The sequence below is a fragment of the Cervus canadensis genome, chromosome 1 (assembly GCF_019320065.1).
Source record: "Cervus canadensis isolate Bull #8, Minnesota chromosome 1, ASM1932006v1, whole genome shotgun sequence".
Classification (NCBI taxonomy): Eukaryota; Metazoa; Chordata; class Mammalia; order Artiodactyla; family Cervidae; genus Cervus; species Cervus canadensis.
Genome location: NC_057386.1, coordinates 118,790,530 through 118,817,196, shown reverse-complemented (window position 1 = coordinate 118,817,196; position 26,667 = coordinate 118,790,530). Strand labels below are relative to the sequence as shown.

Genomic DNA, 26,667 nt, shown 5'->3' with positions numbered 1-26,667 from the left:
TCCCTGCAGCCCCCTCCCTCGGGGGGGGGGGGTGGGGCGGATTCTCCAGTCCAGGGCTGGCAATGGAATGTTGTGTCGTTGGTTGCCCAGGCGACCAAGGCCTGCTGGGTGGCTGCCTTCCGGGAGTACTGAGCGTGCAAACCTTCCATCAGAAGCCCCCAGGGCCTCCTAGACTTGTGCAAAATTCCAGAAAGAAAGCAAGCCCGGGGCAACAGCGGGAGAATGGCAGTGCCCTGGGAGGAATATTTCCAACTGGTTTTGGAAGAGAAACTGTCTACGTGAGTGGTGTGCAGGGCGCACTGAGGCAGGCAGGACGGGTGGGCAGGAGTGGGTGAGTTGGCCCCTTCCTTCCCCCCACCCCTGGATCCTGGCTTCTAAGGGCAGTTCTTGGTAGGGGTTTATGGCCCCACTTCCCAGAGGAAGACACTGAGGCTTGCAGGAAATGGCAATTTTCCCAAGGTCTCAGGGGTAGTTAGGGCAGAGCTGGGTCAATAATCCAGGTCTCTGATCTGTGCCTGAGCCCCACCCCTAGCTGATACTCAGTTGAGATGAAATCGTTCGACCCAAGGTGGGAAGGAATTACTCTCGTACCCTCTCCCTGCAAACTACATTTTAGAGGAAGATTGGAAGAAGCTTGTCAGCCTTGTTCAGCACTGTGGCTGGAGGGGGTCCCAACTTCAGTATCATTTAATATATCATTATATATATATATATATATAGGCTGTGCAGCATGTGAGATCTTAGTTCCCCTACCAGGAATCTGCCTGCAATGTAGGAGACCTGGGTTCATTCCCGGGTCTGGAAGATCCCTTGAGAAGGGCATGGCTACCCACTCCAGTATTCTTGCCTGGAGAATTCCATGGACAGAGGGGCCTGGTGGGCTCCAGTCCTCGGGGTCGCAAAGAGTCAGACACAACTGAGTGACTACTGCTTTCAGTTTCACCAGGAATCAAACCTGTGCTTTCTGCAGTGGGAGTGTGGACTCTTTTTTAAGATTTATTTATTTAGTTATTCCTATTTTTTTGGCTGTGGTGGGTCTTTGTTGCTGCACATGGGCTTTCTGTAGTTGAGGTGAGCGGGGGCTGCTCTTCGTTGCTGTGCATGATCTTCTGATGGTGGTGGCTGGCTTCTCTTGTTGCGGAGCACAGGCTTTAGGAGCGCAGGCTTCAGTAGTTGTGGCTTGCAGGCTCAATAGTTGTGGTGCAAGGGCTTACCTGCTCCGGGGCATGTGAGATCTTCCCAAACCAGGGATCAAACCAGTGTCCCTTGCATTGCAAGGCGGATTCTTAACCACTCGACCACCAGGGGACCCCGAGTGTGGACTCTTAACTTAGGGGAGTCCCCCAACTTCAGTCTCAGAATCAGTAAAATGGGAGGGTTTCCCCTGGACCAGAGCTGGGCAAGCCGAGTGGAATTGTAGGACATCCCTCCTGCTTCTGACACAGCTGACCCTGTGGGGCTGGGTCCAGCCTCTCCTCTCTCCTGGAAGCCTGGCTCCAGAGCTCAGTCTCCTAGACCCTCCTCCACAGAGATCAACTTGCAGCTCAGTCTCAACTTGGCCTTACAGAAGAGCTGACCTTCCTGCTCCCCACTCAGCCTGCCAGCAGCAACATCCTTCCAATGTCGAGGTTCCCCTTTGAACTCCTCTCTCACCGCCTCATCACCCCATCTGCTCTGCTCTCCAGTGGTACCCAGAACCCACCACTCTTTACCTCTCTACAGAGCCACCCAGACCAGAATTGCATCCTCTCCACATTATCCTGTGATCTGTCCTGGGTCCCCTGCAGCTGCCCGACCCCTCTTATTGGTCTTGCTCCCCACAGCAGCCAGAGGGGTACCTCCTCTGCTCCAAACCCTCCCATGCTTCCCATCTCACTCGGAGTCAAAGCCAGAGACCCCCTTCATAGCAGCCCGCTGCAGTCTGACCCTTGTAACTTCTCTGATCTCAATTCCCATCACCCTGCTCCTCCCTCCCTTCCCACCACACTGGCCTCCTGGCAGCTCTTTCTACATACCAAGGTCCTTCTTTTGGGGTCTGGCATTGACTATTCCCTCAGCCTAGAATCTGTTCCCTGCAGCATCAACATGGCTCCCTGCCTCTTCCCCTTCAAGTCTCTGCTCAAATGTCCCTTTCTCAGACACTTTTCTATCTCCTTATTGAGAGATTTCCTTTAGTCTGCTGACTTTCATCTCAGTCCCTACCATGTCCCAGCATAGTTTATTTTTATTATTTTTTATTTTCACTGTACCACACAGCATGTCAGACCTTAGTTTTCTGATCATTAGTCAAACCTGCGCCCCATGCTTTGGAAGCCTGGAGTCTTAACCACTGAACTGCCAGCAAAGTCCCTCAAAGTATGAAAGTGAAAGTGTTAAGTCGCTCAGTCGTGTCCAACTCTTTGAGACCCCACGGACTGTAGCCAACCAGGCTCCTCTGTCTATGGGGATTCTCCAGGCAAGAATACTGGATTGGGTAGCCATATTCTTCTCCAGGGGATCTTCCCGACCCAGGGATCGAACCTGGGTCTCCCACATCTCAGGCAGATTCTTTCCCATTTGAGCCACCAGGAAGCCCAGGGAAGTCCCTAGCATAGTTTGTTGTTTGTTAGCTTTCTTTTCTGTGTTCCATAGTGGTATGCCAGCTCCTGGAGACCAAGGATCTGTCTGTCTTGACCAAGGCTGCACCCCCCAGTGCCGAGAACAGTGCTTGGCACAGAGTAGATTCTCGGGACAATTTGCTGAATGAGTAAAAAATTCCACAGCCAAGAGGTGGTTAATAGAGGCATGTTAGGCACCACTGGAGAATTTGGGGGCCCTACCTCTTGCCTCCTTTACCCCCACTTCCTTTTGCCCCTCTAGGAAGATCCCAGAGCAGAACACAGACCACATCCCCCCAGTCCTGCGTCTCTTGGAGAAGAGGCAGGAGCTGGTGGATGCAGACCGGGAGCTTCAGGCCCAGAAGGAGGTGAGCCACTCAATGTAGTCCCTGAAACTTTTGGGGGACTCCAGACCCCTCCAAAAAAAGATGAGAAAGTGATGGATCCAACTTATTACTACAAGGTCTGAGACAAGCCACTGTGCTGAGCCTTGCTTTCCTCATCTGTCAAATGGGGGTCAAATGAGATCAGTGGTTGGTGCAAATCAATGCGCATTGAGCAGCTACTGTGTGCAGGATATGCCCTGGGATCTAGAAGTCTCACCACAGCCCCTGCCCTCATGGGCTCAGCCTAGAGAAGAGAACAGACAAGTGTCCGGGTAATGACTGCTGTGAGGGGGGAAGCACTGAGCAGGGACGGCAGGAGCCCAGAGAAAGCCCCTGTCTCTACACAGGGGTGGTCACGGAGGACTTCCTGGAGGAAGTGATGTCTTAAGGATGGCTGAAGGGCAAGTCAGCTTCTCCAGCAAAGAGGGATAGGGTGAAAAGGGAGAAACACACAGAGGGGACAGCATATACAAAGACAGGAAGGTGAGGACAAAACACAGGTGAGTAAGAGTCTGGAAAACAGTGTTGAAGGAGACAGGGTGAGATGAGGCCGGAAGGAAGAGCAGGGATGCTGACATGCAGGGGCTACAGGAGGGAATTTGGGCTTCATCATGGATAGTGGGGGGCCACGGGTAGATATGAGCCAGGGTGCAGCAGCAAGATTAAGGGCAAAAGATGAGCAGAGTTAAATACGAACCTGAAAGTGCTGGATAACTTGAAACCCCAAACACACACAGATACCTACTGCTTACCGGCCAGGTGTTCGAGATCAGAAAGGCCTCCCTGAAACAGCGATGGGAACAGTTGGAACAGAAAGAGCAGGAGCTAAAGGGGTCATTCATCCGCTTTGAAAAGTTTTTGCAGGTATGTGGAAACTGGTGGGGGAAGGCAGGGCAGAGGTCACAAAGTCACAATCCTATGAGCCAGACCGGTCACAGAAACTTAAAAAGTGGGTTTACCCAATTAAAAAGAATAAAGTAAGACCATCTGCAGCAACATGGATGGTTGTCATACCTAGAGATTCTCATACTTAGTGAAGTTAATCAGGCAGAAAAGGAACATTGTATGACATCCCTTATATGTGGAATCTAAAAAAAAAAAATCATACAAATTAAATTACCTACTTACCAAACAGAAAGAAACTCACAGACTCAGAGAAGGAATTTATGGTTTCTGGAAAGGCGGGGCAGGGATGGATGGAGGGGTTTGGAAATGGGTGGGGAACAGATAGTTAGGGAGTTTGGGATGGACATGTACACACTTCTATATTTAAAATGGATAACCAACAAGGACCTACTGTATAGCATAGGGAAATTTGCTCAGTGTTATGTGGCAGCCTGGATGGGAGGAGAGTTTGTGGGAGAATGGATACATGCATATTTTATGGCTGAGTTTTTTTCGCTCTTCACCTGAAACTATCACAACATGGTTAATCTGCTATACCCCAATACAAAATAAAAAGTTTCGTGTTTTGTTTTTTTTTTTTAAGTGGCCTTAGCAATATAAAAGGGACCGGTGGGAAATACACACGAACTGCCTGCAGCATTTTAAAAAGCGTGGGAGAGGAGTGAGGGGCCGAAAAGATTCTAGTTGAATTTGGCCCGCGGACCATCTGTTTGCAACCCGTGACTCAACGTGTGAATATTGGGACGGAGTGGCTGCGGCGAGCTCTGCAGGCTCCCAAGTCTTGGGAGTCGTTGCCTTCTCTCCATCCCTCTTTCCCAGGACGCCGAGGCCCGGCGCAGCCGCGCACTGCGGAGAGCAGCGGAGGAGCGGCACCTAGCGGGCCGCCGGGAGGCGGAGGCGCTGCGGCTCCGGGCTCAACTGGCCGAGCTGCAGCGGGAGCGCGCGCGGCTGCAGCGCGGGCTGCAGCGTCTGGAGCCCTGCGCGCGCCTGCTGGGGCAAATGTTGGAGCTGCTGCCCGAGGTGAGCGCCCTGCAGGAGGTTTTGGGGTTCAGTGTCACGTGCAGCCCCGGGCGGCCTCAGGGACTGCTTTGGAAGTGTGCATTAGTGAAGCGCTGACTGTATGTCAGGAGTCACCACTTACTTAGCACTAACTGTATGCCAGGAACACGCTTTGTTCTTGAATTCTCCCTAAGGTCTAATGAAGTGAGTCTTACTGTCAACCCCATTTTACAGACGGTGCAACTGAGGCTCAGAAAGATAACCTACTGAAGGACACACAGGCATGTGGGGGAGGGGGAATCCAGGAACTCGGTATAGTTCAACGAAACAATGAATTAACATTAATCACAGGCAGTGAAACTTAGATGGGTTTAACGGTAGTGGTGGGGAGTGAAAGTCGGTTTGGTCGTGTCCGACTCTTTGCGACCCCATGGACTATGCAGTCCATGGAATTCTCCAAGCCAGAATACTGGAGTGGGTAGCCTTTCCCTTCTCCAGGGGCTCTTCCCAACCCAGGGATCGAGTCCAGGTCTCCCGCATTGCAGGCGGATTCTTTACCAGCTGAGCCACAGGGGAACCCAAGAATACTGGAGTGGGTAGCCTATCCCTTCTTTAGCGGATCTTCCCAACCCAGAAATCGAAACGGGGCGGGGAGGGGCGAGAGTAACTATCACTTGGGGCGCAGGGATGTGTGATGCCCTCATTTCACAGTTGGGCTAAGGAGGCGCGGGGTTTGGGCGTGGGGAGGGGAGGGAGCCGCAGGCCCGGTGAGTACCCGCTCTCGACCCCATCCCAGTTCCAAGCGGTCCCCGAACTGGTGGAGCGCTTCGACGGGCTGGCGGACATGCAGGCGGCGCTGAGGCTCACGGAGCGCCAGCGGCTCGCGGAGTTGGAGGAGGCGCGCGCGCGGCTGCAGCGGCTGCGGGACTCCTGGCAGGACGAGCTGCTTCTGCAGGGCCAGCGGCGAGCGCATCTCCTGGAGCGACTGGAGTCGGCGCGGGAGCGCACGCTGCACTGGGTACCGAGGCCGGAGGAGGTGGGCGTCCGGGACCCCAGGCTCCCACCGCCTGGGAGGAGAGCCGGGGTTAATAACAGGAGATGCGGTAACCCTTCTTTCATGGGCAGTTTTCCTTGAGAGAGCCTACAGGGATCTGACTTGTGGGAAGCAGAGGGGAATGGGGCTCCAGCCCTTTTCAGGCCGGCTCACACCTTAATGGGGCAGGGGGCGGGGTGTTCTGCAGGAATCCAAGTGGATTCAGATCCAGACCACGGCGGCTGAGAAGACCTTGCTCCTGGGACGCACCAGGATGGCAGTACTCAATATGTACCAGCTAGTGTGTCAGCATCAGAGTCGGCCACCAGCCCTAGACATCGAGGACGCCGAGGGGCAGCTGGAGCAGGTGAGGACCCCTCTGCAGGTCACCTCCAGCCCCCCAACCTTTGGGAACATACAGTGCCTGCAATCCCACCTTCTCTGGGTTGAGCATGACCCTCTGTGATCAGAGCCCAGTCTCTTAGCTGCATGCCCGCCTAGCCCCCTGCCTGGGAGCCTTGGATCAGTCTCGACTCTGCTGCTGCGAGGACAGAAGGAAGTCGGACCATCTCTGGCTCTCAGTGGCTTCACTGTGCACTAGGCCAGGGTACACTGATGCATACAATATATTTATGCCAAGAGTTCTTTTGTTTTAGGATCAAACAGCACAATCAAGTGACAACATGGATAAAACCAGGAGATGGAAATTCACTTTTAATTAGTCCCTGACCCTCTGGCTCCTGCAGGGGCACGCCTCAGCTTCCCCTGGGGAGTGTGAAGGCAGGGTTGTACAGTGGTTTTTCTTTCTGCACAATGGCATCACAAAGGTCATTGTGTCCAAGGATGCCCGGTTTTTCTATTCACTCAGGTTTGTAAGGTGGTAGAACACGTGACCTGGTTTACACTGGAGGGAGGGGGTTTCTAACGTTGGACCCTTCTGTTAGGATTCTAGTGGGTCCCCAAAGCATAGCCCCTTTGAGAAGTGGAGGAAACAAAGCGAGGCACCCCGCCTTGGCCCCAGCCTACCTCACTCCCGTCCTGTACCCAGAGGCCAGAATTCCAACCAAATGCCCAGAACTGGGTCCCCAGAGCCTACCTTAGTGCCTCATCCTGAGTCAGGCGGATTCATGTGTACACCACTGTTCTCTCCAGTGTGGCCCAGGTACCCCAAGGGACAAAAGGAGACTAGGAGGGACAGAGGCTCGGTATGAAATAACAGGCAAAAGCCAGTCCCTTTTCAACCAACTCTCTGATCTTCCCAAGGAGAAAGGTTCAGTGGGGTTGGGGGGGGGGGGGGGGGGGGGTGACAACATGCCTTTAATGCCTGGAATATCCCTGGTCTCCAGGGCCTGGGACTCACATTTTTTGTGGGCAACTGTAGCTGCCAGAATTCAGTAACCTGGTTTCCCTTTCATTTTGTTATTCTTCCAGTTACCCCCACTTATGACAAGGGGTAATTTAATCTCTTTCCACTTTTGATGGAGACATAGTTTCCTTGTCAGATGTTTATTTCAGTGACAAAGGTGAAGGAAGACCCCAAGGTAAGATTACCATCACGTTCTAGGTTTTGGCAGTGGATCCATGGGTGTTCATTAAGCTCATTTCAATAAACAGGTTAATTTAAACAAAATAAAGGTGAAGATGAGAGTAGGTCATACACTAATGAATATGACTGATCGAACTAAAAGGAAAAAAAAGAACTGATGTAAGTGAAAATACTAACTCAACTATAATACAGGTAATAACCAACTAGAAAACTGAAAAGTGCCTGTGAATGAATTGCTTGGAAGGCTTGGACTGAGATGTTGGACTGAGGCTTAAAAAACCCAGAAGGGTTTAGGCCAGGTTCACTGCCCCTGGGGAGCCAACATCACTGCTATCTAATAGGAGTCCCTAACCCCCACCCCTGCTTTGCATCCTCTGGTGTTTTGGGAGGTGGGGACTGGACACTCAGGGGCTGGGCTCTGACTCTGGCTGTGTTGGGACCCCAGGTAAAGCTGTCCATTCTGGACCTCTCCGCCACACTGGCCGGACTCCGGCAGGCTGAGCCCACTGCCCCTACCTCCTGACCCTGACCCAGGTGAGCAGCGGGAGAGGGACCCCTCGAGGGACCCAGCCTGAGGACAGGGGAGGTACACATTTCCTATGGGGTGTGGGCTGAGTGGCTCTCACCAGAAAGATGGGAGGGCTGTGGGGTGTACACAAGAGGCACATAGCAAGTACTAAGTAAATGTGAGCTACATGGGGGCCCCAAAACCACATCCACTATGTGGTCTGGTACCTGGTCCACCCTCCCAGGGCAGTGGGAGCATTTAAACCAGCTGATGTTTGTCAGGTTAGAACGGGGCCTGGCGCAAAAATTCTGGGAAATTCTAGATGAGTGTTTGGTAAGTAAAGTAAAATAAAGGACCAGCAAGAGGGTCACATGCGGACACCATTCCCAGGGCGTCTGCTCACAAAGGCTCCTCCATAATGGACTGGCGCTGAGGGGTGGCCAGTCTGAGAACCCAGCTGCAAGATGCAGCCCATGACCTTCCCAGGGCCCCCAGCAGGGGCTGAGGAGCACAGGGCTTGGAGGAAAGCAGAGGTCAGAACAGGTTTTGACCTCTGGGTATGTGGTGGACTCTTCGCAGCCAAGAGGAGCACTGCATGCTCTGATCCTTGACCCCACATCCCATCTGCCTCTCACCATCCAGTCCCAGCTGCAAGCCTGTCCTGGTGGGAGGAAAGGGACCCAAGGGCCAATTTCAAGGTCCTCAAACCTTGGCAACCTACCCATCCTCTGAGCCTGACTTTTCTCATCAGCAAAATGGAGACATCGGCAGAACCCACACAGGACCCACCCACACGCTCTCGGCTCATCGGCACTCCAGCTGAAATTCCAGCACCCTGGTCTGTCCCTTCCAACTCCTCAAGCAGACTGTGCTCCTGGTCCACTGGAGATGCTCAATAAAGGTTTATTACATTAAAAAAAACATCACTGGGCCTCAGGCACTCAGGGCTCAAACCCATGGGGCCACCACCTCTGAATCTGGAACACATGACAAGCAGCAGCGCTGAGGTGCCAGCTCAGGTTGTGGCCTACCTGGCAAACTCCTATGAACCCTTCAACACCCTACTCGTGTGCCCTGTCTTAGGCAGAGGCAGCTGCTGCCCCTCTGTGGCACTCCTTTGCATGGGCCAAGGGAGCTCCCCGCCGTGCTCAACTCAGGGCCAGGCACACAGCGGCACACGGGGAACGCTGCTGATGTCCACGCCTGGACCAACTGAGGAATCGCGGGCTGTGTCACCTTCTTACATCCTCTTCCTCATCTTGCCCTTCTTGGAAGGGGCGCCCCGGCCGAAGGCACCCTGCTGCAGCTCCTGCGCGCGGCGCCGGTTGCGGGCAGAGAGCTGCTTCAGGCCCCCACGCTGCAGGAAGCGCATCTTCTGGGCTCGGCGCCGCTGCTTCAGGATCTGCTGCTTGGTCTTGAGCTCTGAGCGCACGCGGCCTGTGGGGGTGCCAGGGGTGCGGGGCTGGGATGCACCTGCCGGGACAGAGATGCCAGGAGCTCAGCTTTCGGGTCGACTCCCACTGTCTTCTCCTCCCAGAAATTCCCGTCCCCACTCCCATTCTGTGTTCAAGCCCCAGCATCTGGCAGGTGGTAACCGCTGAATAAGGCTTAAGTTGTCTACTGTAACGGGCAACAGCATGGACCCTCTAGCCCAAACTGTCGGGTTCAAATCCCAGCTGTGATCTCATGGACAATGACATAGCTTTTCTGTGCCTCAGCTTCCCCGCCTGTGAATTATGAATAGCATCTACCTCCAAGGTCCCAGAGAGACGTAAATGAGTTACGTGTGCAGTGTTCAGAACAAGGCCTGGTCCACAGTAAGGCCTCCTAACTCTCAGAATCAAAAATCACTCAACAAAGGCATTTCAGCACCTCCTCTAGGCTGGGCACTGGAGACCCAGGCAGACTCCAATCCCTGTCTCTATGGACTCTATTGTCTAGGCTGTAGCTTAACCTTCTTCTGGCAGAAGAGAAATCAGAGGAGGTCAGTGAGGAGAAGGGACTTGTCCATGGTCACCCAACAAAGTGGTGGCGGCGGGCAGGAGCAGTCAGGCGCCTGCCCCAGCCTACTCTCCCGGGTCTCTGGGAGGGCACTCTTACCCCTTGCCCAGGGCTTCCCTGGTGGCTCAGAGGGTAAAGCGTCTGCCTACAATGCGGGACACCCGGGTTCGATCCCTGGGTCAGGAAGATCCCCTGGAGAAGGAAATGGCAACCCACTCCAGTACTCATGCCTGGAAAATCTCATGGAGAAAGAAGCCTGGTAGGCTACAGTCCACGGGGTCGCAGAGTCTGACACACCTGAGCAACTTCACTTTCACTTTACCCCTTGTCCACCTTCGTCTGTCACCCGCTGAAGGACCCAGGCCGCGCCAAGAGGACCAAGCACCCGAGTTGACCAAAAGTACTACTTGGCAGCCTGGGTTTTAAGGACGACCCTCCCAGGGCTCTTACCTTGCCCTCGGCCACGCTTCCCACCTCTTCGCTCTGGGCCGCGACGGTCAGAAGCTCCTTCTTCTTCTGAGTCACGATCATCGATTTTCTGTTTCTGTTTCCACTTTTGGTAGCTGGGGGACTGCATTAAGGAGGCTACTTGTGGCACGGAGACGCCCTTGGCGCTCCTGGGGTGTGACCATGCTCCCCTCCCCAACCAGGACACAGGCCTCACCTAAAAGGGGTTTGGTGGTTGCATCTGCTGGACTCCGCCCCGTCCCTAACCCCCACCTAGAGGAAGCCGCGGGGGGTGGGGGTGGGGGTGGGGTGGTGGTTGAGCTAGGCCACGCCCTCCATGACCCCGCCCCCTCTGGTCCCGCCCTCCAGGATACAGGTCCCGCTTGTAGGAGCTGCTGATGTAGCGGCCACTCTCAGTCTTGATCTTTTTCTTGTCCTCTTGTCCTGACTGTCCCACAAACCGCTTCTTCTTCCGGTCCCTGTGGGAGGAGTTGGGAGGTGTGCCGCGGAGGGAGGTGGCCCGCTTCCCCTCCGGGCCTGTGTCCCTCTGACCTCTCATCGCGTTGTTGGGAGGATTCAAGGAAAGCAGCATGCCCGCGTCTGGCATGCAGCAGGTGATCGGTTAAGGCCCGTTCCCTGCCCTTCCTCACCATACCCTGGCATCCCAGGCCTCCAAAAACAGTGTGGGGGCGTCTGGGGATTAGTCCAACCTGGCAGTCTGGGTCAGGGGCACAGGCCCCCTTGGGGGTTCCCCACCCCCACTTTACCACCTCCTGGCTCTGTGACCCTGGACTGAGTCACATCACTTCTCCAGAACCAGAGTTCAAATGGGCAAACTGGGTCATGAGCCCCTGTCTAGAAAGACTAGCCCCCCAGAAGGGCAGATGACCACATGGTGATTCTGGGGGGGGGGGGGGTGTCATGATCTGTGCTCCAAAGGACCCAGTGAGGGGTGGGAGGTGACATAATTCCTGCTCTAGGGGATCAAACGGGAGTCAGGACAGTCAGGGGGTCACATGTCTGTTGTGGGGACCAAGTGGAGGGCAGGTGAGCATGGGAGGGGTGTCCAGCTGGCTCACTCACCACTTGAGCTGCTGCCGGCCCCTGGTCAGGCTCTGGGCTTCGTCTCCCATCAGGTCCAGCACTGCGCCAGCCACCTGCTGCTCAAAGGCGCCCCCATCCCCGCCGACGCTCAGGCTGCAGAGGGAGGGTGGAGAGACACCCTGAGGTTGGGAGGGGGGCCCAAACGCCCACCCCACTCCACCCCCGCCAGGACCAGCAGCCACTCACCCCCGCTCGCTGTCGAAGTCCTTGGGCCGGTAGGGGATGTAGAACGCCTGGTCCCGCTGCCGCGCCTCCTCCCTCCGCCTCTTGGCTCCCCAGTGGGGTCCGGGCTGCTGCCGCTTCCGGCTGACAACTTCTGTGAAGACGTCCTGGTGGACGGAGGCCCAGCGTCACCTGCAGCCCCCAGGGAGCAAACTGGCCTCCCCACCCACCAGCCCAGCTGGGGTCTAGGGCCAGGAACTTCTGGGACCCTCCGTATCCTCATCAGGACCCGAGCACCAGCAGAGACTGGACTGGTAGTGTGGGGGTGGGCAGGGTGCCGGCCAGGGTGAGCCCCACCACGTGCTAGGCCCAGCTCAGGCCTCCAGTCACATGACCAAGGCAAAGCCCCCATCCCTCTCTGGGTGGCCTTGCTCTCTATGATGTGGACTAGTCCAGCGGTCTTCAAGCGTATTTTTTGCCTACTGGACCCTCTGTCTGAATCAAGCATTAGAAGAGCAGGCCCAAGGCCTTATCCACCAGGTGAATAGGACACCCTGGACCCCCAGCCATGCCTTTGGCCATGAAGGCCCAGTGCCTGACCCTGCCTGAATCATGCCTCCGCTGCTGCCAACTCGGCCCCTTCCCACCTGCCCGGACCCCAGGCTGAGACAGACGGTGATGACGACACGGCCACCTGGGCCTGTGGGAACCCTCCACGTGCCGTCTTCAATCTGCCCAGTGGACCCAGAACTGGGTACCGCGGTCACGTGGCTGCAGTGCCCTCGACTACCAGAGTCTGGAAATGAACTTTCCAGAGACTCACTTGGCGGCAAAAGCCGACCTGAGCCGACAAGAGGCTGTGACTGCCCTCTCAGCATGGGGACCAGCGCAGCTCACTGTGGAAACTGAAGCATTTCACGGCAGTGACAACCCAGACCCTGCTGAGGGTGTGACATCATCCACAGGGGACTCACCGTAAAGACTCGAGTCCTGAAACGCACTTGGTGCCCTGGGCTTCAGGCAAGGGATGGTGGATGAGACTATGACTCCCTTCCGTAGATAGAGAGGCTGGGGCTGGGTCACTGGTTCCCCCAAATGTCAGAGGTGACTGGAATCACTGCCTCCACCCCTAGCAATGGCTCAAAGCCCTGAGGTCAGCCCCGTGGGCTGCTGGGACTTGACCCTCCCTTCCCCGACCCCAGGCCAGACTCCAGGGTCCCCAGTATGGGGCCTGCACCTCTACACTCTCTCCCGCCGCCTCCTCCTTCTCAGCCTGCTCCTCCTGCGGTGCTGGGAGGCTCGGGGCCAGGCCCTCCTGCCGCTCCTGCCGTCCCTGCTGGAAGCTGGCGATGGCTTTGCGGTCCTTCTCCCGCTTGGCGCGCATCACCTGGCTGCTCAGGTCGCGGCTGGAGGCGTTGATCTCAAAGATGGTCTGTAGAGGGGACACCCGAGGCGCTCACCCACACTGGCCGCTTCCTCCCCAACTCCAGCCTCCCCAGCTTGGTGTGCGCTCCCTGGTATTTCTCCCAGTTCCCTTCCATTCATTCCTGGCTTTTCACAATCATGGAGGGAGGTCCAGAGAAGGCGAGTAACTGGCCTAAGGTCACACAGCCGGGACATGCCAGATCTGGGATTTCAACCTAAGTTCACTGGCTCCCAAACCAGTGCCTTTAACCATTCGGGTCTCCTGCTCCTTTTTTCCCGGCACCAGCTGACAGGCCTTTCCTGCTTTTGCAGGCATCTCCCATAGGCCTTTCCTGCTTTTGTGGGCGGCATCCCAAAGGGAGTCAGGAGATAAGAGCTATGGAAAGCCAGCTCCTCTAACAGGCCTAGGGCAGGTCATTGCCCTCTATGAGCCCCAGGCTGCCCATCCGTATGGAAGGCCTGGGAAATGCGCTGTTGCACAGCAGGGATGGTTCCAGAGCAAGCAGAACCTTGGCTCTAGGGATGCTGACACAGCTAGAGCCGCGGACTGAGAGGGTTCCCTGCTCAGGGAGTCAGTCCCGCCAGGGAGTCGGGCGCTCAGCCGGACCCAGGCCCCGCACTCACGGCCCGGGAGCGGTAGTTCCTGATGCTGTCCACCAGCCTGAGCCGCTGCAGCTCCTCCTGCTGGAAGCGAGAGCCTGGCAAGCGGGAGGGAGGGAGGCGTGAGGTCCGGCAGGTTCTGCGGGGTCCACTGTCTCCACCCCGCGCCCGCCCGGGACAGGGACTCACTGAAGAGGGGGTGCAGGCCCAGCCCGGCAAGGTCCAGCTCCTTGGCCCTCTTGATGGACTCGGGCGAGGGTGCCGGCCGTGAGCGCACATACTGCTGCTGGGCGTTGTCGGCCACGCGGCTCAGGCCCCGCAGCTCCAGCGACGCCTCCAGGCTGGTCCGCAGGCCGCAGTCCTCGTCGTCCACCACGCCCTGCGGCACCCGGCCCAGTACACCATCCCCGCTTTCCGTGCCTGCTGCCCACCAGGAGTCCCGGTCAGAGACCGTCCTCTGCCCACGTCCCCTCCCCAGCCCCGCTCTGGGTCCTGAGTCACTAAAATCAGCCCCACAAGGGAAACCATCACATATCGAGCAGCTCCTCCTGTTTTTATAAATACAGATTTACAGATCACACCCCTCTCTACTCAGGTCTGTATTGTCTGTGGCTAATTTCACACTACAAGGGCACAAGTGAGCAGCTGCCGGGCATCAGGTGACCTGCAGGGCCCAAAATGTTTACTATTGACTTTTCAAGTGAAAGTGTTAGTCGCTCAGTTGTGTCTGACTCTTTGCGACCCCATGGACTGTAGCCCACCAGGCTGCTCTGTCCATGGGATTCTCCAAGCAAGAATACTGGAGTGGGTTGCCATTCCTTTCTCCAGGGAATCTTCTTGACCCAGGGAAGGAACCCAGGCCTCCTGCATTGCAGGCAGATTCTTCACTGCCTGAGCCACCAGGGACACCCTTATCTAGCGCTTTATCTGCCTTTCAAATACAGACATCTTCCCCTGGGGTCAAATTCCAAGCCAGGACAGCGTGGCCCACCTCCACCCCGTGTCCACATCATGAACTCCAGGGGGACCCAGTCCCGCCCCAGCTTCTACTCACCTGAGGGCTCCTCAGGGGGACGGGCAAGGGTCAGAGCACGGCCCAGGAACAGGTGTAGGTCCAGCAGGTAGGGGACCTCGTCGGGGGCCACCAAGGAGTAGGCCGTGCCGCTTCGGCCGGCCCGGGCCACGCGACCTGCAGGAGAAGGTGGTCAGACAGGGACAGAGGCAGAAGACCCCAGCACGAGCCCCACGTGCCCAGCCCTAAGGGAGGAGCCACGCCACGGCCCCACCTTACTGAGCAGGGGCCACCTAGGAAGGGGGCAGGGCAGTGAGAATCACTGGGGCTATCTGCCCGAGAGGTTGTGACCCACACAGTGCTCTGGGAGGTCAGCAGAAAAAGACGCAAGAGAGACTTCCCTGGCAGTCCAATGGTTAAGAATCCATCTTGAGATGCAGAGGACACGGGTGCAATCCCTGGTCGGGGAACTAAAATCCCACATGCCACAGAGTAACTGACTAAGCCCGTGAGCTGCAACAAAAGACCCTGCACGATGCAGTGAAGACCCTGGGTGCCACAACTGAGACCCGACGTGGCCAAATAAATAATAAGATTTTCAACAAAGAAAGACACTGCTCTTCATCGGTTATCAGAGGTCTTCAAGCATCCCCACGATGGGCGATTTTTCCCAGAGAAATAACCCAGGGTGCAAAGATTCAACCGCAGAGACCCCTACTCCCTCTGGAAGAGCAGCAAACTGGAAATCACCTAAAAGACGTACGGACAGAGGGTCAGTTAATTAGCTGATGACCACCTGGTGGGTACTACACAGCTGAGGAAAGAGGCTGCAAACCGGTCTGTGGCCAAATCCAGCCCCAGCCTCACTGTGTAAAGCTTTATCGGCGCACAGCTGCTCCTTCATTTACATATTGTCTGAGGCCGCTTTCAGGCTACCAGAGCTGAGATCTGTAACAGACTACATAGCTCCAGGGCTCCAAGAAAAAATATTTACCATCTGGCCCTTTACAGAAACAATTTGCCGACCCCTGTCACAGAATGGTGTTTAGATGATGAACGAAAAATATGCATGATGTACACAGAGGTAAGAATACGGTTACAGGTAAGAACGGCCACTGTGGGGACTTCCCTGGTGGTCCAGTGGCTAAGACTGCACTCCCAATGCAGGGGGCCTGGGTTCAATCCCTGGCCAGGGAACTAGATCCCACGTACCACGACTCAAAGTTCACGTACCACAACTCAAGATCCCGCATGCCACAGCCAAGACCCAGTGCAGCCAAATAAGTAAGTTTGAAAATAAGTTTTTTTGTTTTTTTTTTAAAAAGGAACATCCAGTGTGATTTTAATTTTGTGTTAAGTAAATCCATGGAGAACATGACACTTTGGCTTGTTTCTGCATCTTGCAAAAACCACATGTCATCATGTTCAGAAGATTTCGTTTGTGGTGGTCTGATTCACACTGCTGGTCATGTAGCACTTGAGAAATTCCCTTTGGGGGTTTGGAGATGCCTCAAGGGATGCACAGGGCCAGCCCTCCCAAAGCAACGGAATCAAGGGTACAGCATGCAGCAGCCAACGGGGAGACGAGGCTGGAGACCCAGGTGGAGGCTCCCTTGCACCCCAAAGGACCACCCATGGGCAGCCCACCACGGGCAACCAGAATTTACCCATTCGACAAAGTTCAATTATATGCAAGACAACTGAAAGAAAGCAGCCCACCAGACACTTCTCTCACACGAACTTACTTAACTTACTTGTATTTATAAATATAACACACATATTTATGAGTTAAAAGAAAAAAAAGGGAAGTAGGTTGATGGTTACCAGGGGCTGGAGAAGGGGAAGAAGGAATTAGATTAATGGGTACAGGGTTTCAGTTTGTTAAGACAAAGATGCTCTAGATAAAGAAGGTGGGTGATGGTTACACAACAATGTGACCATACTTAATGCCACTGAACTTACACCTGAAAGTGGTTAAAATGATCACTGTATGTTTATGTATATTTCACCATAATTAAAAAAAAAAGAATCCCAGACACCCCGCTTTGCTATGTGTGTGACACCTGGCTAGTTCTGAACCTCCCTGCCTCGGTTTCCTCATCTGTAAAATGGAGCCAGTGCGGCCAGTACTGCACAGGGTTGTTGCAAAGACAAAAAGAGCAAGCAGAACACCCGGGCCAGCCTCACATGACGAGCACCTGTGGCCATCACATCACCAGTGGGGGTGGGGGACTTCCAGGAGGGGAACGTCCTGCCTTCTAGGTGTTTTGCTCCATTTTCAAATTTTCCTACAACGTGTGGACCTTACTTTTATAACTGAAAGACGGAATGGAGTGAGTTGGCCTGGGTGGACTGGGGCCTGACAGGCTGCCTGGATAAAGTAGGGAGTCAGGAGACCCCGTCCACAGTTGATGGAGCAGGAGGCAGGCAGTGCAAAGGTTACAAAGGTCCCCAGGAGTTTTAGGGAGAAGACTGTAGGGAAGAGGGGTCGCACCATCAAGGACCCTGAAGGCAAAGAGAAGCAGAGGACTGGGGAGCCCAGAAAACTCGGGAGCATCACCTCCTTAAGAGTCTGAGGCTGCCGGACAGATCCGCTCCCCAGAGAATCTGACTTATCGGTCTCCTCCTTGGGCCTTGGTTCCCCAGCAGCAGCGTCAGGAGTCGAGTCCTGCGCCCTCAGTTCTTGCCGGGACTTGGCACCCCCGTGGGGTCCAGTCCAGCCATGGGCTCCTTACCTACGCGGTGCAGGAAGAGCTTGCCCTTGGCGGGGAAGCTGTAGTTGATGACGTTGTCCAGCAGTGGGATGTCCAGGCCCCGGGCGGCCAGGTCAGTTACGATGAGGGCCGAGCACTTGCCGTGTGTGAACCTGGCCAGGTTGATCTTGCGGGCCGTCTGGTCCAGGGCACTGTAGACGTGGGCACAGCTCACCCCCTGGGTCGCCAGCAGCTGCTCGGAGTGAAGACCAGAGAGAGGGAGAGGGGCTAGACACGGTGGCAAGACCACGGGCTCTGGAGTCAGGGCCCTCAGTTTGAACCCTGGTTCAGCTGGGTGACCTCAGTTTGGCATCTTCATCAGTATAAATGGGACTCGTATCACCTCTCACCTCGGCAAGGTTGTTTGAGTGTCAAAAAAAGATGACACGTGCAGAGAGGTCTCCCTCAGGGAGGCTGCAAGTGCCGCTGTAAGACACACAAGTCTCATCCTGATTCTGTCGCTAACAGGCTATGTGACCTTGCCCAAGTTTCCTAACCTCCCTGTGCCTTCCCTTTCTTCTGTAGAATGGGGAAAGTAAGTTTCCTCTCTGTAATTTTGTTACAAGGATTAAATGAGCTACTATACACACAGTGCTGAGAACAGGGCCCACAACACAGGAAGCACTGTGAAAGTGGTAACTGCTCTTTAAAAACGACTTTGGTTTTATTCATCAGTGACTCCAGCAGCCATAGGGAGGAAGCACCGTTAAATGTGTCATGTGAGTGAAACCCAGTGAACTGCGACCTCAGATAACAGACCCCAGGTGTGGCTGACCCGAGGCGGCTGCATTGACTCGGGAGGGGCCGGGCATCCCTGGGGGTTAGAGGACTCCCTCCCTAGGAGGGTGACAGGTGTACACGTGCAGAAAAGTTCATCAAGCTGCTCACGTAAGATTAGGGCACTTTATACAGCTTACAGGATGCAGGTTATTTCTCAATTTAAAAGAGAGAAATGTGGGATACTAAAAACCTATAGAGAAATGATGGGACAGCTGAGATACACTTCAAAATACCCCAGATGGAGCGAGGAATATTAGAGATGAATCAAGGCTGGGTATGAGTTGATAACTGAGTACCTGAGAGTTCATTATGCTATTTTCTGACTTTGCTGTGTGTCTGAAATTTTTCATGTGGGTGTCTGTGTGTGTATTTAGTCACTTCAGTCGTGTCTGACTCTGCGACCCCATGGACTGTAGCCCACCAGGCTCTTCAGTCCATGGAATTCTCCAGGCAAGAATATTGGAGTGAGTTGCCTTTTCCTTCTCCAGAAATTTTTCATAACATCTTCAAAGAATAAAAAAAATGGAGAGCCCTCTGGCCAGGCCCGAGTCCCGCTCTGGTGCTGCTCTCTAGTGGCCGAATCCGGAACTGCAGCTCCGAGCTGGCGCTGGAGTAGGTGTTGGTCCCCAGGACAGGAGGGAGGGGATGGGGGCGTCCCTGCTCACCTCGCTGAGATATTCCGCGTGGTGCTTGGTGGCCACAAACACGACCGTCTGGTCCTGGGGCCGCACCACGTTGCGCAGCAGGTGGAGCAGCACCGCGGCCTTGGCGTCCTCCCGCACCAGGAAGAAGGAGGTCTGGGGAGAGACGCGGGTTACTTGGGTTGGCTCGCGGGGGTAGGGGGGATGGGGTCCTGGCCCCGCGGGCTGGGGGAGGGGCACGGGTGGAGCCGGCTCACCTTCAGCTGCTCGTTGAGTTTAGAGTCCACGTCTAACCGGATGAGCACGGGCTCCGTCAGGCCTGCGGTGGGCAACGGAGGAAGATGGGCGGGGAGTTGCTGAGAATCAAGACTGCCCACCCCCCACCCCCCAGGTACTGATGAGTTTCCCAGCCCCCAGCCCCGCTCCTGCGGCCCCCTCACCAGCTCGGGCGAACTCCACCAGCAGCTTGGGCAGCGTGGCAGAGAACAGGACAGTCTGGTGGCCCCCCGGGAGGCGGCCGATGATTTCCTGGAGCTGCTCTGCGAAGCCCATTTCAAAGAGCCTGGGAGGGCAGAGGCAGAGCACAGGGCAGGGTCAGGAGGGGGCCTTCCGGTCCAGTGAGTCCCAAATCTGCTATCCTGCCGTCATCGCTGTCACCTGGGCAGGTGCTTCTGTAACTCAGCTCACTTTCTCTATTTGACAACCTTATCCTAAGCAGTCATGATCTTGGTACGTGGGGCCTGGTCTCAGTTATGCTTTGTGTTGTTTTGTTTTGTTTTGGGTGCACTGTGAGGCATCCAGGATCTTGGTTCCCCGACCAGGGGCCAAATTAGGACCCTGAATTAGGAGTGCAGAGTCTTAACCACTGGACCACCAGGGAGGTCCTTCTTGTTTCCTACAAATTCAAATAAATGATAGCAGCCCTCACTCTGGGTCAGGCATGGCTCTATATAAATAAAACTTCCCCTGTGAAGTGCGTGCTCCTTTATTCCCACTTAGTAGCTGAGGCAGGCCACCAAGGTCCACGGATCCTCAAGGATTTGCCCAAGTTCTCGGAGCCGGGATCAGCTCCCACCCCTGTCTGGCTCCAGACTGTGCTCTCAGCCTTGTGCTACTTTTTATCTCTTTGAAATCATGTGTTTGTTGTTTTAATCTTTTCAATATTCCTAAAAGCAATATAAAAGGAGAACTGTTGGTCCAGGGAGCCCCATCAGCTCTCACATGACCTGCAGTCTGTGGCCCACTTTGGGGAAGACACTGCTTCAGTCTGGGCTGCGTAGGTCTCTCCTGACAGAGCCCTCCCTCCTGGCCAACCCTGACACAAGTTCCCGGGAATGCGCCTGCGGCCTTACCTGTCGGCCTCATCGAATACCACGTACTCCACACTCTGCAGCTTCAGGTTCATCTCCACAGCCACATGTACCAAGCGCCCAGGGGTAGCGATGATTCTGGAAGTAGTTGTGCCGGCCAGGTCACCTGGGGCCAGGGTCACCAGCATAGCCCTCCCCTCACTCCCCAGGCCCTGGCCATCGGGGAAGGGACCCCAGAGCCTCATCCCCAACCCACAAACTCACATGTCAGGATTTTCATGCAAGGCTGCAAATTGGTCTTCCATCCTAGGAAGAAGAGGGGGTATCTGTCAGCTTGATCGAACAGGTTTCTTTTGTCTCTCTCCCTTCCCATCTCCAAATGCCTAGATGAGTCCCACACCTTGACCCCAGGCTTGGAACTGGGGAAAAGCTATTGCTGAGGTACTAGGCAAAAATCATTGACCGGACAAGGGCTACAAGTTCAAACATACAAAAGGACTGATAACAACAAAGTTCTCCAAAGAGAAGGACTCAACCACAGAATCCATCTTTCACTCAGTTCAGATCGAAACAAAACTGCCTTTGACCCACAGCATCACCGAGCAACTAACCCTGGAACTCCCAGCTCCACCTGGAAGCAGGTTTCCTGGATCTCTATGTCCTTGCTCTCACACCATTTAAGCATACATCCCTAACTCTAGTTCTCCTCTGAAAACACCTCGGGACACCTGTAGGAGTCTGGAGGCAGAATTCTGGGCCAGGTCCAGCTTATGGAGGTATTTCTGACAACCACAGCAATAGAGATAATAAATTATAATGTAGGCAAAAGAACACTGAAAAGCAAAACATTCTCTCAGTGAGAATCAAGAGTGACTGGTGACGGTGACATCCTGAGAGAATAAAGAAGGGGCTGGCTGCCCTTTGAGGGAGAAAATGTGGGACAGGGGCAGGGACTCTAATCTTAGCTCTACTTCCAGACCACCGTGTGGCTCTCTGGGCCCATCACTTCCTCAGTTGACTCATCTGTAAAACAGGTGTGGGGCCTGTTACCTCAAAAGGACGGTATAAGCACATCAGGAAAAATATAGTGTTTTGTAAATTTGAGCTATCAAGAACATCCCTTGATTTGTGTGCATTCCACCTGAAACAGCCCCAAATTAAGCATATTAAAACATATACAACTAAGCAACCCATTTGGGTGACCCTAGTGCTTCCAGCTCTCCTTTAGGAACACCAGAACCTATGTCTGAGTTGTGTGGGAAATTTCTTTCTGTATTTTACTGTATGTTTCCCCTTGCTGGTATTTCAGGAATGTGCAGAGATGTTGCTGTTATTAACAAGCAGCGTGGGCTCTGTCCATCTGATGGGGAAGCCCAGGCAGGCTTGCTTTGGGGGCCACCGCGCAGGGCACCGAGGGGGCTCTTACTTGTCCCCACCCAGGATCAGGGCAGTCTTGAGGCCAGTGAACTTGCCGAGCTGCGGGGAGAGAGAGAGAGAGAGACTAAGAGCTGGTGATGGGAGCTCAGGCTTCCCTGGTGGCTTGGTGGTAAAGAGTCCCCTGCCAGTGCGGGAGAGGAAGGTTTGAGCCCTGATCGGGGGAGACACCCTGGAAAAGGAGATGGCTATCCGCTCCAGTATTTTTGCCTGGGATGTTCCATGGACAGAGGAGCCTGGCCGGCTATAGTCGCTGGGGTCACAAAGAGTTGGACACGACTGAGCAACTGAGCATGGCTAAGGATGGGAGCTGACCCCGTCCACTCAGGCCTCACTGACTGGTCCCAGCTCAATCTAGCCACCCTGTCCCCCCGCCCAGACACACCTCCTTGGTGAACTTCATGGTCTGCAGGGCCAGTTCTCGGGTGGGTGAAAGGATGAGGGCACGGGCCCCAGTCTGGGCACTGCGGGTCTTGAGCCGCTCGAACATGGGGATGAGGAAGCAGGCGGTCTTGCCGCTGCCCGTCCGGGCCATGGCCACCACGTCCTTGCCGTCCAGGATCATCGGGATGGTCTGCAGGGGAACGAGCGGGGCAGGGGAGGGTTCAGTTCCTGCATCCACAGACCACGTGATCCGGAGCGTCAAGTCCCAGCGGAGAACCTGGGCATCTCAGCAGAAGGGGTGGGGCCTGTCTCCCAGCCCTGATCCCACTCTTGTTAAAGCCTGTGTGCACAACTCCAGAGGTGAGCGGCCCGTTACTCCTAACTCTTTCGACCTTTGGGACACCTCTCTCCCGGTTAAGCCAGGCTCTGCCTCCCCATCTGGTCCTCCTCCTCAGGACCCCAGAGAAACGCTGTCTCCCTCTTGGCTAAATGTCTGAGGACAACTATCATGAGATGACAGTGGGTGATGATGGGGTGTCTGTGAGCTGTCAGGGCAGGGACTGAGCAGGGAGCAGCTTAAGTGGCAAAGAGGCCCCGAGTCGAGCATCTGCCCTGCTGGGCCCAACTTTTCTCCACTTGTGAATGAGCAAGCTGGTGGGGCTTCAGCCAGAGTAAGAGGGGACAAGAGATGTGATGGCTGGGACAAGGGTCGAATGCCAAGAGGCCAGATGGACGGGTCGGGTTGGCATCCCCTCCTTCTGACCCGCAACAGCGTCCCCGCCCCATACCTTCCTCTGGATGGGTGTCGGCACCTTGTAGCCCTTCTTCATGATGCCTTTGAAGACTGGGTAGCTCAGGCCTGGGAAAGACACGGGAATAGCCAGGGAGCTGAAGAAGCCCCTATGACACATGGCTGAAAACTGCATGGGACAAATGACTGTCTCATCAACAAATAAACAGCGAGGGAAAAAAAAGCAATAGAACAAAGCTGATGGATTAATAGAGACTGAGAAGACAAGTTTACTGATTGTGGGGTATGAACTGCATTTGGATTCTGATATGAACATTCAATGCCGTGGGCTTCACTGGTGGCTCAGACAGTAAAGAATCTGCCTGCAATGAAGGAGATCTGGGTTTGAGCCCTGGGTTTGGAAGATGCCCTGGGGGAGGGTATGGCTACCCACTCCAGTATTCTCACCTGAAGATTCCCATGGACAGAGGAGCCTGGTGGGCTACAGTCCATGGGATCACAAAGAGTCAGACATGACCGAGCAACTAATACATATACATGTACATACATAATGCCGTGAGACAATGGGGGTCTGAACACTGATGGGACCTGGGATGACACTGAGAAACTGGGTTTATTTCCGGTGGAGGAGGGTCCTGCATCTCTTGGAGGCAGGTGGGAAGTATTTAGGGACAGGAGGAGATGGCTTCTTTCTTTGCCCAGTTCTCTATCTGGGTGACTGTCTTTTTCTTATTGATTTGTAAAAGCTCTTTATATATTAAGGTTATTAGCCCTTTGTTCCACAGTTGCAAATACATTCCAATATAGCATTTACTTTAACTTAGCCTACAGTGTTTTTTCGCATACACATGTCTAATTACCATTCAGCCCCCAGATATCTTTGCCTGTTCCTGCAACAGCATCACCTAGAGTCTTGCCCTAACTGTTCTCTCATTCTGTCAGGCCCGCTGCCCCCATAAGAAGGCCATGACTGGCTTGGAGATTATCTGCTGCTTCCATCCACCCAAGCCTACCATAGTGCAGTCTGGAACAGAGCATGGAGGCCATGATGACCCCCTGTGACTCCGCCCACTCAAGTTCCCAGATGCCTGGCTCACTCACCCATGGACTGGAAGCCTCCTGATTTCTTCTTCTTCTTGTTCTGAGCTCGCACCATCTCCCGCGTGTCTGGCTCCACGTCTGAGGTGCATTCCGAGGTGGGGAAAGTGGGTAGGGGTCTGCCAGGCGCCAGCTGGGAGGGAGCAACAGAGAGGCAGCATCACTCCAGGTATAGTCAGACCACTAGGGGCAGGGAAGGGGGCTGTCCTGCTGCCAGGCCCCTCCAATTTGCCCTCATTCAAGATGTGTTGCTCCTGTGAGATCACGTGACTTCTCTGCCAAAGGGCTCTCCTTTGACTGGACGAAGACAGGGCAGTGAGTCTGAGAGTAGGCTCTGCAAACAGACTGCCTGTGTTTCAGTCTCAACTCTGTCACTTGCAGCTGTGAGACCTCAGGCCAGGGGACTTCCTTGCCCAGAGCCTGTGTTCCCAAATCACGAAAATGGGGATGACAGGAGCATATGTCTTACAGGGTGTTGTGAAGTCTAAATGGGTGTGTGTAAAGCTTAGGACAGTGCCCAGATGGTGGTACCATCATCATTATCATCCAGACCAGTCATTCAGAGCCCTCAAAACTTTGGGAAGCAAATCAAAACATCTATTAAGACTGAGGGAGACTTTTCCAATTTGTCCTGCACCCCTCTCCCTCACCCCCTTTCTGATCCATCACCCCTCCCCAGATCTATTCTCTCTCATTCCTGGCTTCCTGTCTCTGCCACCCACTTGTCCTAGAACAGCTAAATGAAGCCCAGACACCTCCTCTGGGGAGCCTTTTTGGACTAAAGCACTGTCTTCTTCCTCTCAGAAATAACATTTATAAAAACACTAATTCATAATAATGGCCAAAACTTATATGGCACCTATAAGCCAGGTGCTGTGCTGAGCGTTCATATAAATTAACTCATTCCTCACAACAACACTGTCAAGCAGCTATTATTATTTAGTCTCTTTTACAGAGAAGGAAACTGACACAAAGAGAGGTGAAGTGACCTGGCAAAGTCACACAGCCAGTAAGGGATATGAACTCTGGCTTCAGAGTCTATGTTCTTCCCTATGTGCTCCTCTGTGGTCCAACACAACCCTCTAGGTCAGAGCTGTACCTGTCTTGTACAGTCCCTGAGATAAGAATGGTTTTTAAATTTTAAAAGGTTGTAACAAAATCAAAGAAGACAGTTATATGACCGTGTATGACCTTGCAAAGCCTAAACTATTTACCATTTGGTCCTTTACAGGGAAAGTTTCCCAACCTACCCCTGCTCTAGATAGACATCTGATAACAAAGTACCTGTAACACACTGGTGCCCCAGCAATATTTACTGAAGAGTAGAATGTCTGAACACTGTCATTTCCTCCTTTCCACAGTGTTTGAGGCACACAGAATCAACTACTTGCTACCCGTGCAGAAGTTGAGGCACACACAGAGAGGTTAAGCAATTTCTTCCTCCTGTACTCCCAGAGCCAGTACAAGGTGTTGAACACCTGGCCTTGGCCCGTAGTTATAGAGTACCTACTGTGTGAGGCTCGGCTGAGAGGGAATAAGGTCCCCATCTGGTCCCTACTTCTGAGGAGCCTAATATAAATGCCCACTCATTCATCTATTATACCCAGAGTCTTCCCTGTGCCAGACATCCGCTAAGTACAAGGTTGGGAAAAACAATAGGCTACAGCTCTTTTGCTCCCCTGGGGCTCACACCTGCGCCCCGCCCCCCCCCCCCACCATTTGCATACACTTGGCACTCAGTAGTGGAAATAGCACAGGGCCTGGAACCATGCAGTCCTGGATTTGAATCCTGGCTCTCCCACTCACAAGCTATGAGGTCTTGGTCAAGTTCCTTCACCCCTCCAGGCTTCTGTTTCCTTCTCTGTAAAATGAGGATAAGTACTTAGCTCGCAGGGTTGATGTGGGGATTAAATGATAAGGCTTATAAAAGCTCTTAGCACGGAGCCTGCACACAGTAAGTGATCAACAGACGCGAGTTTAATTTATTATTAGTTTCCCAGAGGTTTGGGGGCGTCGCTGTCTCAAAGCCACGAGGTGCAGCCTTCTCCTAATTCGTCCTCCCAAGAAACCCCAAACTCTCAAAAGTCCAATGTTCACCACCCGCACTTTTCATTGGACGAATGGAAACGAGGATCCGCCCCCCTTGGCCAGGAAGAAGCCAATGAGAAGCGCTAGACCAAACGTCAGCCAGGAAGGCCCGCAGGCCCCCAGCTAACCCAGCACCGAGGCTTCGGACGTCTGGACCCCGGGTGTGGAGGGTCCTGGGACACGTGCTCAGGCCGGAGGTCCTGCCCTGACCCCCCGGCCAGCCGATCTCTCCCCATCCTCAGCCGTGCCCGCTCCCCACCTGGGGGAACTGCCGGGCACCGCGCGGAGCCGGAGCTCGGGCTCCGACGTGTATCCCAGCCCTGCGCTCCCTACCTTCTGGGCCCGGGCGTCATCTTCTGCCTGGATCTCAAACTCGCCGTCCTCCGAGTCGCTGCTGCGGGACTGGGACGCCGCACCCCGGCGCTTCCGGAGCCCCTTCTTCTTCTTCCACTGGGCCATGTTAGCTCTGGACCGCGGTGCGGCCGCCGGGCGCGTGCCGGCAGCCATGCGGGCCCCGGCACCGGGAAACGGGAGGGGGCGGAGCCCGTGGGGTCATACCAACAGCGCGGCGGGGGCAGGGGGACGCCTCCACGAGGCCCCGGCTGCGTTCCCGCTCCTTCTGCTGCCTCCGGAGGCTTGATCCACATGCACGCACATACTCCCCTTGCTGGCGCGGGAGGTCCCCCTTCCGAAGCTTTGGGG

At 54.7% G+C, this 26,667-nt stretch overlaps 2 protein-coding genes across 6 annotated transcripts; one reads left to right on the top strand and one right to left on the bottom strand.

The window, feature by feature from the left end:
* Positions 1–110: 110 nt before the first annotated feature.
* CFAP73 (cilia and flagella associated protein 73) lies at positions 111–9,732 on the top strand. Of its 3 annotated transcripts, XM_043439738.1 has the most exons (8): positions 111–278; positions 2,860–2,965; positions 3,743–3,847; positions 4,709–4,909; positions 5,685–5,924; positions 6,130–6,288; positions 7,913–8,001; positions 8,727–8,861. In XM_043439738.1, exons 1-7 carry the CDS (start codon positions 223–225, stop codon positions 7,988–7,990), a joined length of 945 nt encoding a protein of 314 aa, XP_043295673.1. In that variant the 5' UTR covers positions 111–222; the 3' UTR covers positions 7,991–8,001; positions 8,727–8,861. The 3 variants fall into 3 exon arrangements, with proteins under 3 accessions (XP_043295673.1, XP_043295672.1, XP_043295683.1); XM_043439737.1 differs by having other exon boundaries at positions 7,913–9,732; XM_043439748.1 differs by having other exon boundaries at positions 129–278; positions 5,685–5,906; positions 7,913–9,732.
* On the bottom strand, positions 8,856–26,497 carry DDX54 (DEAD-box helicase 54). Of its 3 annotated transcripts, none has more exons than XM_043439697.1 (20): positions 26,299–26,497; positions 23,881–24,010; positions 22,817–22,887; positions 22,030–22,218; positions 21,637–21,686; positions 20,475–20,516; positions 20,253–20,348; positions 19,341–19,462; positions 19,158–19,219; positions 18,925–19,056; positions 17,462–17,672; positions 14,769–14,903; positions 13,904–14,137; positions 13,739–13,812; positions 12,927–13,121; positions 11,714–11,856; positions 11,507–11,620; positions 10,798–10,902; positions 10,427–10,539; positions 8,856–9,448 (listed from the first exon to the last, which is right to left on the bottom strand). In XM_043439697.1, the coding sequence occupies exons 1-20, from the start codon at positions 26,470–26,472 to the stop codon at positions 9,216–9,218; spliced, it is 2,625 nt and encodes an 874-aa protein (XP_043295632.1). In that variant the 5' UTR covers positions 26,473–26,497; the 3' UTR covers positions 8,856–9,215. The 3 variants fall into 3 exon arrangements, with proteins under 3 accessions (XP_043295632.1, XP_043295640.1, XP_043295647.1); XM_043439705.1 differs by having other exon boundaries at positions 13,904–14,134; positions 26,299–26,495; XM_043439712.1 differs by lacking the exon at positions 12,927–13,121 and having other exon boundaries at positions 26,299–26,495.
* Positions 26,498–26,667: the final 170 nt, after the last annotated feature.